The 12,399-nt window shown below is 35.5% G+C and overlaps 1 protein-coding gene across 1 annotated transcript in view; it reads right to left on the bottom strand.

The window, feature by feature from the left end:
- Nucleotides 1–12,399, bottom strand: part of LOC133561329 (voltage-dependent T-type calcium channel subunit alpha-1I-like) — a 289,397-nt gene that overhangs the window by 138,065 nt on the left and 138,933 nt on the right. The window contains exons 11-15 of the mRNA XM_061914691.1: nucleotides 10,160–10,311; nucleotides 7,836–8,021; nucleotides 5,167–5,284; nucleotides 3,339–3,494; nucleotides 3,169–3,256 (exon numbers count right to left, since the gene is read on the bottom strand). Of these exons, the coding sequence (XP_061770675.1) occupies nucleotides 3,169–3,256; nucleotides 3,339–3,494; nucleotides 5,167–5,284; nucleotides 7,836–8,021; nucleotides 10,160–10,311 (700 nt within the window). The remainder of the gene's footprint in view (nucleotides 1–3,168; nucleotides 3,257–3,338; nucleotides 3,495–5,166; nucleotides 5,285–7,835; nucleotides 8,022–10,159; nucleotides 10,312–12,399) is intronic.

The following is a 12,399-nucleotide window of genomic DNA, read 5'->3' as shown; positions in this document are numbered from 1 at the left end:
TTAACTAAAAAAAAAAAATATATATATATATATATATATATATATATATGTATATATATTTAAACATGTATTTATATGTATATATTTTTGCACATTTTTATTTTATGAAAATGGAAAAAAATATGAAAAAAATAAATAAACGAATCTTACTAAATGTATTATTTAAAGTCCAAATTACCACTTGAATTCTCACTAAGAGTTAAATTGAAAAAAAAAAAGATAAATAAATTAAAAACCAAAAAATTTTTTTTACCTTTTGTTTGCTAAATCTACATACTAGTAAGTCAACCATGTGACTCCTCTCGACCAATCAGTGAAGAAGGTTAAAAATACAATTTAAGACATATACTGTAATAAATTGTTCTTCATTCTAGACAAGTAAAATAAATAAAAATACAGAAAATACAGTAAAAAATTTTGAAAAATAAATCCACATAGACACTTAAGCTCTCAGTTAAAGGTATTTGAATCATGTGACTCCTCCCAGCCAATCAGTGAAGAAGGCTAATAATAACATTGGCCATGCGTCCAATGTTATTCATACAGTTTGTCAATAAAATACATTTTAAAAAGGTAAAAATAGATAAAAATGCAAATTGAAATAAATAAAAATATGGCTTTAAATAATTTAAATCCTAGCGTAAACTGTTAGCATGCTTACATTAGCATGTCGTAACATACTTAGCATACTTGCAAGATGGAGAAAAGTATTAAAAGCCACACATTTCGGGTTCAAATGATTTAGATGAGCTTGAATGCTAACTTTAAATGATAGCATGCTAACATTAGCATGATGAAATAGAAAAATAATAGCCTAATTTTAAGATACGCGTGTTAGCCACGAGATAATTCTAGAGTTAAGCTCACAACGGAATATGTTGAATGATGCGGACACGTTTGTTACTGGATAGTATTTAATACGCTCCTGCCTTGGAGACTTTGTACGTGCAAGTAATACGCAACCTTGATTATTTGATACTTGTTATTATCGACCAATGTTTAAAAAAAAAGTTAAAATCCTAGCATAAACTGGCAACACGCTAACATTAGCATATCATAACGAGAACAGTTAGCATACTTGCAAGACGAAGAAAAGTATCAGAATCCTCACATTTTAGGTTTAGATGATTAAAACGAGTTAAAATGCTAACACGAACCGTTAGCATGATGACATAGAAAACTTAAGCGTGATATTAAGATATATGTGTTGTCCACGGGATAATTGCTTTTTGGTGTTTGCAGTAATTCAAGAGTTAAGCTCACAACGGAATATGTTGAATGATGCGGACACATTTGTTACTGGATACTTTCTAATATGATCCTGCCCTGGAGACTTTGTATATGGAAGTGATACGCAACTTTGATTATCTGACACTTGTTTTTATCAACAAATGTTAATTTGTTTTAAATCCTAGCATAAACTGTTAGCACACTAATGTTAGCATGTCATAAAACGGGAACAGTTAGCATTCTTGCAAGACGGAGAAAAGTATCAAAATCCTCACATTTTAGGTTTAGATGAATAAAACAAGTTAAAATGCTAACACGAACCGTTAGCATGCTAATGTTAGCATGCTAAAGTTGTTCCTTTTTTTTAAGTCCTAGCATAAACTGTTAGCAAAGCTAACAGTAGAATGTCATAACAGGAACAGTTAGCATACTTGCAAGACGAAGAAAAGTATCAGAATCCTCACATTTTAGGTTTAGAAAATTAAAACGAGTTAAAATGCTAACACGAACCGTTAGCATGCTAACGTTAGCATGTTGACATACAAAACCTTAATGTGATTTTAAGATATGTGTGTAGGCCAAGAGATAATTGCTTTTTGGTGCTCGCAATAATTCAAAAGTTAAGCTCACTACGCAATATGTTGAAGGATGCGGACACGTTTCTTACTAGATACTCTCTATTACGACCCTGCTTTGGAGACTTTGTACGTGTAAGTAATACGCAACTTTGATTATTTGATACTGGTTTTTATCAATTTAAAAAAAAAATCCTAGCATAAACTGTTAGCACGCTAACGTTAGCATGTCATAACGGGAACAGTTAGCATACTTGCAAGACGAAGAAAAGTATCAGAATCCTCACATTTTAGGTTTACATGATTAAAACGAATTAAAATGCTAACACGAACCGTTAGCATGCTAACGTTAGCATAATGACATAGAAAACTTTAACGTGATTTTAAGATAAGTGTGTTGGCCAAGAGATAATTGCTTCTTGGTGCTCGCAATAATTCAAGAGTTAAGCTCATTACGCAATATGTTGAATGATGCGGACACGTTTCTTACTGGATACTTTCTAATACCCTCCTGCCTTCGAGAATTTTATGTGTAAGTACTACGCAACTTTGATTATTTGATACTTGTTTTTATCAATTATTAAAAAAAATCCTAGCATAAAATGTTAGCACGCTAACATTATCATGTCATAACGGGAACATTTAGCATACTTGCGAGACAAAGAAAAGTATCAGAATCCTCACATTTTAGGTTTGGATGATTAAAACAAATGCTAACACAAACCGTTAGCATGCAAACATTAGCAGCTAACATTAGCATGCTAACCTTAGCATGTTGACATAGAAAATGTGATTTTAAGATATGTATGTTGGCCACGAGATCATTGCTTGTTGGTGCTCCCAATAATTCAAGAGTTATGAGGTGGTTGTTTTCCCGAGATGCAAGGGAACTTGGACCGAAGATGGCATGAAGGTAAAGACATCTTTTATTTTAACACTATAAAAGCGCGCACAATGGCGCTACAAAAGCTTGGCTGTGAAAACAAAACTCGCACTAAGGAAAAAATTATGAACATAAAACAAAAACTTGCACTGTGGCATAAATAACAAGAAAACTTACCTGGAACGGATCGAGAACGGGACATGGATCATTGGCATGGATTACAAGGTGCGTAGCACGTGATGGAGGGTGATGTTGCCAGAATGAACAACAGAAACAGACAGGCTTAAATAATACTGAGGTGATTAGTGAAAACAGGTGTGAGACATGAGGACAGGTGAAAACTAATGGGTAGTCCTGGTGACAAAACAAATCATGTTGAAGGACTGCTTGTATCGCACATTTGACGTGATTCGTCGCTGATATCGGAGCAGTATCGGACACATTTGTACACAATGTAAAATAAAGGAATATCAATCTCACCAGACAGTTTTATGGAATCGTGCTTCTCGCTCTCGTCAAAGTTGGAAGAGGAGCGGTCTTCGTCCGAGTAGGAGTGGTTGGCGTCGCCCTGGTGCACACACAAAGGAGGTCAGTGGCGGCCTACAAGACTCCTTCACCGGACGTGGGCTCAAACTGGAGTCTGTCCTCACCTCGGCCTGGAAGCCCTCCACCAAGATGGCCACCAGCAGGTTGAAGAGGACGTAGTTGCCGAAGGTCATCAGGGCCACGAAGTAGAGGGCGGCCAGGGGCGAGGTGGCCGCCATGCCGTTGTACAGGACGGCGTTCCAGTCCTCCTGGGTCAGGATCTGACCATGTAACCACCGTGTCGGTAAGGGCAGGGCAAACCTCCGCCAAGGCCCGAATATTCTTAAACATGTCGGACTAACTAATTGGTGCTGACAGGAAGAGTTTTACCAGGCGCTGTTTGGCCTCAACATGTTTATATTCCCCCCCCAAAACATGTTGAAACATTATTTGTTTGTTTATAGTAATTATATAATAATAATAAAGAAGAAATGTGTATATACAGTATATATTGTATTCTAAAATGTGTATATGCAGTATATATTCGTTCATCCTTACAAGCCTGTTTTGCAAGTTTCCCTGCTCTTCAGGGGAGTAATATATATATATATACATATATATATATATACATACATATACACACAGTACATATGTGTATGTATGTGTATATGTATGTATGTATATATACACACATATATATGTTTTGTTTATTATATATATATATGTATGTATATATATATATATATATATATATATATACACATACATATATATATATATATATACATATACATACATACATACATTATTATATATTCTTTCTTGATCAATAGAAATAATAATAGTAACAATACAATATCATTTATAAAATTATATATATATATATATAAAAATATCTATACATATATATATATATATATATATATACACATATATATATATCTAGATATACATATAACAATCATTATTGTTTCTTTCTTGATCGATATAATAATAATAACAATAAAATATCATAAATAAAACATATTTATGTATATATGAGTATGAATCTAAATATATATATATATGTATATATATATAAAACAATTATTATTGTTTCTTTCTTGATCAATATAATAATAATAACAATATCAAATATAAAATAAATAAAACACATATATGTATATATGTGTTTATATATATATATATATATATGTATCTACTGTATATATTTATATACATAATACACATATATGTATATTCAAGTTACCACATATGGTAAATTATTTTGTAATAAATTACATACTTCATCTAAATTTGCATTATCCATCCATCCATTTCTACCGCTTGTCCCTTTTGGGATTCGCGGGAGGGGTGGCTGCATCAATATTTATTTAATTTAAAAATATATATATTTAATTGACAAATTATATGAATAACATTGGAAAAATATACAATGTTATTTTCTTTAACCTTTTTCACTGATTGACTGGGAGGAAGTTACCAAACAAACTATTTTTTATTTAAATTAATTTAATTAATTTAGTATTTTTTTTATAAGTTTAATATTTGCATACATATATATATATTTTTTTTAACACATTATTTATGAATTTCCGCGGGAATTTTCTAATTTATTTTATTGATAAATAACATATTTCATTAGCATACTGTGTATGTGTTCAATGCTAATTTGAGTATTTTCCACTAATTGGTGTCAAATATTAAAATTTTCTTAATTCAACATTTTTAAATAGTGTTTTTTATTTTATTAAAATAAAAAAATAAAAAATATGTACATATAAATATCTACATAAATCATATATTATATTATTATTATTACATATTTAGATATTTTTTAAAATTAAAAAAAGTTGTACAAACCCCTTATTTATCATGGCTGCTAAGGAAAATGCTGCTTATGTGTCGGCTGCGGTGATCAGTCGCTGTTCCTAATGTTTTGTCAGCTTGTACCTGGAAGACGGTGACGATGGCCCACAGCAGCGAGTCAAAGTTCTTCCGGTCTGGGACCGTGTCTCCCGTCTCCGTCTTCAGACTGAACTTGCAGCCAAAGATATGCATCCCCAAAATGCTGCAGGAGGAAAAAAAACGAGGAGTCAGCACATTTAGCACAATTTAATTTTGTCTCTATTTTACTCTTCATTAATTGTGATTAATTGCAGTTGGTCCATAAGTCGCTCGTAATTGTCGTAATAAATCACATTTATCAGTAGTCAGCTCGTAATTAACACATTTTTTAACAATTAATTGCATGTTGTACATCGTTAACTCATAATTATTGCGATTAATTACATTTAGTCCACAGTTAACTCGTCATTTTTGGCAATTAATAGATAATTTTCTGTAGTTAACTCGTAATTAATCACAATTAATTGCATTTCTTCCATGGCTAACTTGTACATATCGAACTTGATCACATTTATTTCTGAAGTTAACTCATTACTGGTCCTGATTAATTGCATTTGTCCATCATTAACTTGCGATTAATCCTGATTAATCCCATTTTATCAGTAGTTGACTCGTAATTACTCCCAATTAATTGCATCTGCCCATAGTTAACTTTTGATTAATCCTGATTAATACCATTTTGTCAGTAGTTAACTGGTAATTACTCCCGATTAATGGCATTCATCCATAGTTAACTTGTGATTAATCATGATTAATCAAATTTTGACAGTATTTAACTGGTAATTACTTCCCATTAATTTCATTTATCCATCGTTAACTCGTGATCAATCCTCATTCATCCCATTTTGTCAGTAATTAACTGGTAATTACTTCCGATTAATTGCATGTATCCATAGTTAACTTGTGATCAATCGTGATTAATGCCATTTTTTCAGTAGTTAACTGGTAATTACCCCTGATTAATTGCATTTGTCCATCGTTTACTCAAGATTAATCCTGATTAATCCCATTTTGTCAGTAGTTGACTCGAAATTACTCTCGATTAATTGCATCTGCCGATAGTTAACTTGTGATTAATCCTGATTAATCCCATTCTGTCAGTAGTTAACTGTTAATTACTCCAGATTAATTGCATTTATCCATCGTTAACTCGCGATTAATCCAGATTAATCCCATTTTGTCAGTAGTTAACTGGTAATTACTCCCGATTAATCGCATTTATCCATAGTTAACTCGCGATTAATTCTGATTAATCCCATTTTGTCAGTAGTTAGCTTGTAATTACTCCCAGTGCCACCCACATTGGTTTAAATGTAACTTAGATATTGGGTTTCACTATGTAAAGCGCTTTGAGTCACTAGAGAAAAGCGCTATATAAATATAATTCACAATTCACAAAATACTCCTGATTAATTGCAATTATCCATACTTAACTCGCGATTAATCCTTATTAATCCCATTTTGTCAGTAGTTAACTAGTAAGTACTCCCGATTAATTGCATTTATCCATAGTTAACTCGCGATTAATTCTGAATAATCCCATTTTGTCGGTAGTTAACTTGTAATTACTCCTGATTGATTGCAATTATCTATCCTTAACTCGTGATTAATCCTGATTAATCCCATTTTGTGAGTAGTTAACTGGTAATTACTCCCGATTAATTGCATTTGTTTACCGTTTACTCGAGATTAATCCTGATTGATCCCATTTTGTCAGTAGTTAATTGGTAATTACTCCCAATTAATTGTATTTGTCCATAGTTAACTTGTGATTAATCCTGATAATACCATTTTGTCAGTATTTAACTCATTAGTAGTCCCAATTATTTGCATTTGTCATCGTTAACTCGTGATTATTCCTGATGAATCCAAGTTTGTCAGTAGTTAACTGTTAATTACTCCTGATTAATTGCATTTGTCTATCGTTTACTCGAGATTAATCCTGATTGATCCCATTTTGTCTGTAGTTAACTGGTAATTACTCCTGATTGATTGCATTTGTCCATCATTAACTCACAATTAATCCTGATTAATCCCATTTTGTCAGTAGTTAACTTGTAATTACTCCGGATTAATTGCATTTATCCATAGTTAATTTGTGATTAATCCCGATTAATCCCAATTTTTCAGTAGTTAACTGGTTATTAATCACAAGTTAGCTATGTATCCATAGCTAAATTGTGATTAATCGTGATATTACCATTTTGTCAGTAGTTAACTCATAATTACTCTTAATTAATTACATTTATCATAGTCAACTCGTGATTAATCCTGATTAATACCATTTCCTCAGTAGTTAACTGGTAATTACTCCCGATTAATTGCATTTGTCCATCGTTTACTCGAGATTAATCCTGAATGATCCTATTTTGTCAGTAGTTAACTGTTATTTACTCCCGATCAATTGTATTTAATCATAGTTAATTTGCGATTAATCCTGAATAATCCCATTTTGTCGGTAGTTAACTGGCAATTACTCCCGATTAATTGCATTTATCCATAGTTAACTTGTGATTAATTCCGATTAATCCCATTTTGTCAGTAGTTAACTGGCAATTACTCTCGATTAATTGTATTTATACATAGTTAACTGTCAATTAATCCCGATTAATCCCATTTTGTTAGTAGTTAAGTGGTAATTAGTTGCTTGTATGTGTAATAAGTGCACCTTACACGGTTTATATTCAGGTCCAACTTTTCACAGACGCGATTACCTGAAGATGAAGATGAAGAGCATGAGCAGCATGCAGAAGGTGGCCACGTTGTCCATGGTCTTCATCAGGACCACCAGCTGTCTCCTCAGGGCCGGCATGAACCTGACCAGCTTGAGCACACGCAGCAGCCGGAAGGTTCTCAGCACCGACAAGCCGCCGTCGGACTGACCCGCGATCTCGCAGACGCTGGAACAGACGGTTCAACAAGGAGGTTCCTGAAAAACTGCACGGGTGTTCCAAGGTCCAAGAACCATAGTCCAAGTCCTAATTGGCGTAATTAATTGCATTTTGTTCGTAGTTAACTCGTAATTGTCTGAGATCGATTGCAAAATTGCACTTTGTCCGCTGTTAGCTTCTAATTGAGATAAATAATCACATTTTAATTTGTAATTAATTGCATTTTTTTCTATAGTTTGTTAGCACACTTGCTAAAAAATTTTTTTTGCAACATTAGCAGCGCTTTGTGAGCTGCTACATGCAAACATTGCATTTTAATATCATGCTCGTTAGCATAGTTGCTGAAAAAAACATTTGCAAGAGTAACAGAGCTATGTTAGCAACAGGCTAACTTTACATTTTAATATCATTCTATGTTAACTTACTTTTTGAAGAAAAACATAGCCATGTACGCTACATGCTAACATGACATTTTAGCATCATGCTAGGTTAATATCGTCACTGAAGAAAACCCTTGGCAATAGTAACACAGCTATGTGTGCTACATACTGACATGAAATTTTAGCATCATGCTGCGATAGAATTGTCACTGAAAAAAACCTTAGCAACACTTACACAGATATGTGCGCCACATGCTAAAATTACATTTTAAGATCATGCTCGTTAGCATAATTGCTGAAAAAAAAACATTTGCAAAAGTAACAGAGCAATGTTAGCAACATGCAAAAATTACATTTTAATATCATTCTAGGTTAACTTACTTTCTGAAGAAAAACATTAGCAACACTAGCAAAGCTATGTACGCTACATGCTAACATGACCTTTTAGCATCATGCTAGGTTAGTATCGTCACTGAAGAAAACCATTGGCAATACTACCACAGCTATGTGTGCTACATGCTAACATGAAATTTTAGCATCATGCTACGATAGAATTGTAACTGAAAAAAACCTTAGCAACACTGACACAGATATGTGCGCCACATGCTAACATCATGCTGAGCTGATCGTGCATGTTGGCGTAATTGCTGAAAAAAAAACATTAGCAAGAGTAACAGAGCTATGTGAGCTACATGCTAACATTACATTTACAGTAGAGTTATCTGAGCTACATGTTAACGTTACATTTTAATATGATGCGAGGTTAACTTACTTTCTTGAGAAAAACATTAGCAACACTACCTAAGCTATGTGAGCTACATGCTAACATTACATTTTAACATGATACTATGTTAGTATCGTTGCTGAAGAAATCCGTAAACAATACAACACAGCTACGTACGCCACATGCTAACATTACATTTTTCCATCATGCTACGTTTGTATTTTTAAAAAAGAAAAACATTAGCAACACTACGAATGCTATGTGAGCGACATGCTAACATTACATTTTAACATCATACTATGTTAGTATCGTTGCTGAAGAAATCCGTAAGCAATACAACACAGCTCCGTATGCCACATGCTAACATTAAATTTTTCCATTATGCTATGTTTGTATTTTTAAAAAAGAAAATTATTAGCAACACTACGAATGCTATGTGAGCTACATCCTAACATTACAGTTTAATATCATGGTACGTTAGTATCGTCACTGAAGAAAAATACTAACACAGCTCTGTGCGCCACATGCTAACGTTACATTTTTGCACCATGCTACATTAGCATCCTGGCTAACAGCAAACTCCTGGGACAAAAATGGTCGTCCCTCCTGGGACAAAAATGGTCGTCCATTTTTCAGAATAAAAGACTTTAATCCAAGACGCTTGGTGTCTGTAGCATTTAGCGACATGCTAACATTGGTATGCTAGCGCCCAGAAAGAAAATGTTAACGATTCCCTGACAAACGAAGGAGAGTTTTTATTTTTTATTTTATTTTTTTTTTAGCGGAGGACATAAAAGCCTTCCTGGTTCCCGGGTGGGGGGAGGCGGCCATCAAAGACGGCGCCAACAATGGAAGCGCGGCGTGTTTCATGGAAAGAGCGGGAAAACGTCGTGCCTTTGATCTCCTTTTAGGGCTTTGATGCGGATGTTATCGGGCAGCGAAGGAAACATCCACAAAAACCGGAAGGAGATCAAGGCGACAAGATTTGTTGGTGGCAACTGAGCAGGTAGCAGAAAACAACAACAAAACTAAAAAAAAGGTACCTGATGATGACGATGACGCCGTCGAAGACGTTGTAAGGGTTCCTCAGGTAGCTGAAGGAACCGAAGGCGGTGAGCTTGAGGATCATCTCCAGGGAGAACATGCTGGTGAAGACGATGTTGCAGATCTCCAGGACGTTGGTCAGCTCCTCGGGCTGAGAGGGAACAAAGCGAGCGCTCAAGTACCAAATGGAGTGTGTTGGCGTCATGTTAGCGTGAAGTTAGCACGAGGTTATCATCGTGTTGGCATCATGTTAGCATGAAGTTAGCACGAGGTTAGCAAGAGGTTATCATCGTGTTGGCGTCATGTGAGCATCATGTTAGCATAAGGTTGGCATCATGTTAGCGTCATGTTAGCATGACGTTAGCATGAGGATAGCATCATGTTGGTATCAGGATGGCATCATGTTAGCATCATGTTGGAGTCATGTTAGCATGATGTTAGCATCATGTTGGCGTCAAGTTGGTGTCATGTTAGCATGACGTTAGCATGAGGTTAACATCATCTTGACGTCATGTTGGTGTCATGTTAGCATGACGTTAGCATGAGGTTAACATCATCTTGACGTCATGTTGGTGTCATGTTAGCATCGAGTTGGCATCATATCAGATCAGCATCATGTTAGTGCCATGTTAACATTAGGCCACCAGCATCGAGTTAGCATCAGGTTAGCATCATGTTGGCATCATATTAGTGTCATGTTAGCATCAGGTCAGCGTCACGTTAGCATCATGTTAGCATCGGGTTGGCATCATTTTAGCATCAGGTCAGCATAATATTACCATGAGGTTAGCATCAGGTTGACGTCATGTTAGCATCAGTTTGGCATCATGTTAGCATGGCGTTAGCATGAGGATAGCATCATGATGGTATCAGGATGGCATCATGTTAGCATCATGTTGGAGTCATGTTAGCATGAGGTTAGCATCGTGTTGGCGTCACGTTGGTGTCATGTTAGCATGACGTTAGCATGAGGTTAACATCATCTTGACGTCATGTTGGTGTCAAGTTAGCATCGAGTTGGCATCATATCAGGTCAGCATCATGTTAGTGCCATGTTAACATCAGGCCACCAGCATCATGTTAGCATCATGTTAGAATGATGTTAGCATCAGGTTGGCATCATTTTAGTGTCATGTTAGCATCAGGTCAGCGTCACGTTAGCATCATGTTGGTGTCATGATAGCATCAGGTTGGCATCATGTTAGCATGATGTTAGCATGGGGTTAGCATCAGGTTAACGTCATGTTAGCATCAGGTTGGCATCATGTTAGCGCCATGTTAGCATCAGGTCAGCATCATGTTAGCATCAGGTCAGCATAATGTTAGTGCCGTGTTAGCATGATATGAGCATCATCTTGATGTCATGTTAGCATCAGGTTGGCATGATGTTAGCATGAGGTTAGCATCAGATTGATGTCATGTTAGCATCAGGTCAGCATGATGTTAGCATGAGGTTAGCATCATGTTGACGTAATGTTAACATCAGGTTGGTATCATGTTAGCGTCATGTTAGCATCAGGTCAGCATCATGTAAGTGCCATGTTAGCATGATATTAGCATCATCTTGATGTCATGTTAGCATCAGGTCAGCATGATGTTAGCATGAGGTTAACATCAGGTTGACGTCATGTTAGCATCAGGTTGGCATCATGTTAGCGTTATGTTAGCGCCATGTTAGCATCAGGTCAGCATTATGTTAGTGCCATGTTAGCATGATATTAGCATCATCTTGAGGTCATGTTAGCATGAGGATACCATCATGTTGGTATCAGGTTGGCATCATGTTAGCATCATGTTGGAGTCATGTTAGCATGAGTTTAGCATCGTGTTGGCGTCACGTTGGTGTCATGTTAGCATCATGTTGGCATCATATCAGGTCAGCATCGTGTTAGTGCCATGTTAGCATCAGGGCACCAGCATCACGTTAGCATCATGTTAGCATCAGGTGGGCAGAATATTAGTGTCATGTTAGCATCAGGTCAGCGTCACGTTAGCATCATGTTGGCATCAGGTTGGCATCATGTTAGCATCAAGTCAGCATGATGTTAGCGAGAGGTTATCAGGTTGACGTCATGTTAGCATCAGGTTGGCATCATGTTAGCGTCATGTTAGCGCCATGTTAGCATCAGGTCAGCATCATGTTAGTGCCATGTTAGCATGATATTAGCATCATCTTGATATCATATTAGCATCAGGTTGGCATCATGTTAGCGCCATATTAGCATCAGGTCAGCATCAT

The sequence above is a fragment of the Nerophis ophidion genome, linkage group LG01 (assembly GCF_033978795.1).
Source record: "Nerophis ophidion isolate RoL-2023_Sa linkage group LG01, RoL_Noph_v1.0, whole genome shotgun sequence".
Taxonomy (NCBI): domain Eukaryota; kingdom Metazoa; phylum Chordata; class Actinopteri; order Syngnathiformes; family Syngnathidae; genus Nerophis; species Nerophis ophidion.
The sequence above is the reverse complement of the archived record's forward strand: the minus strand, read 5'-3'. Positions and strand labels throughout refer to the sequence as shown.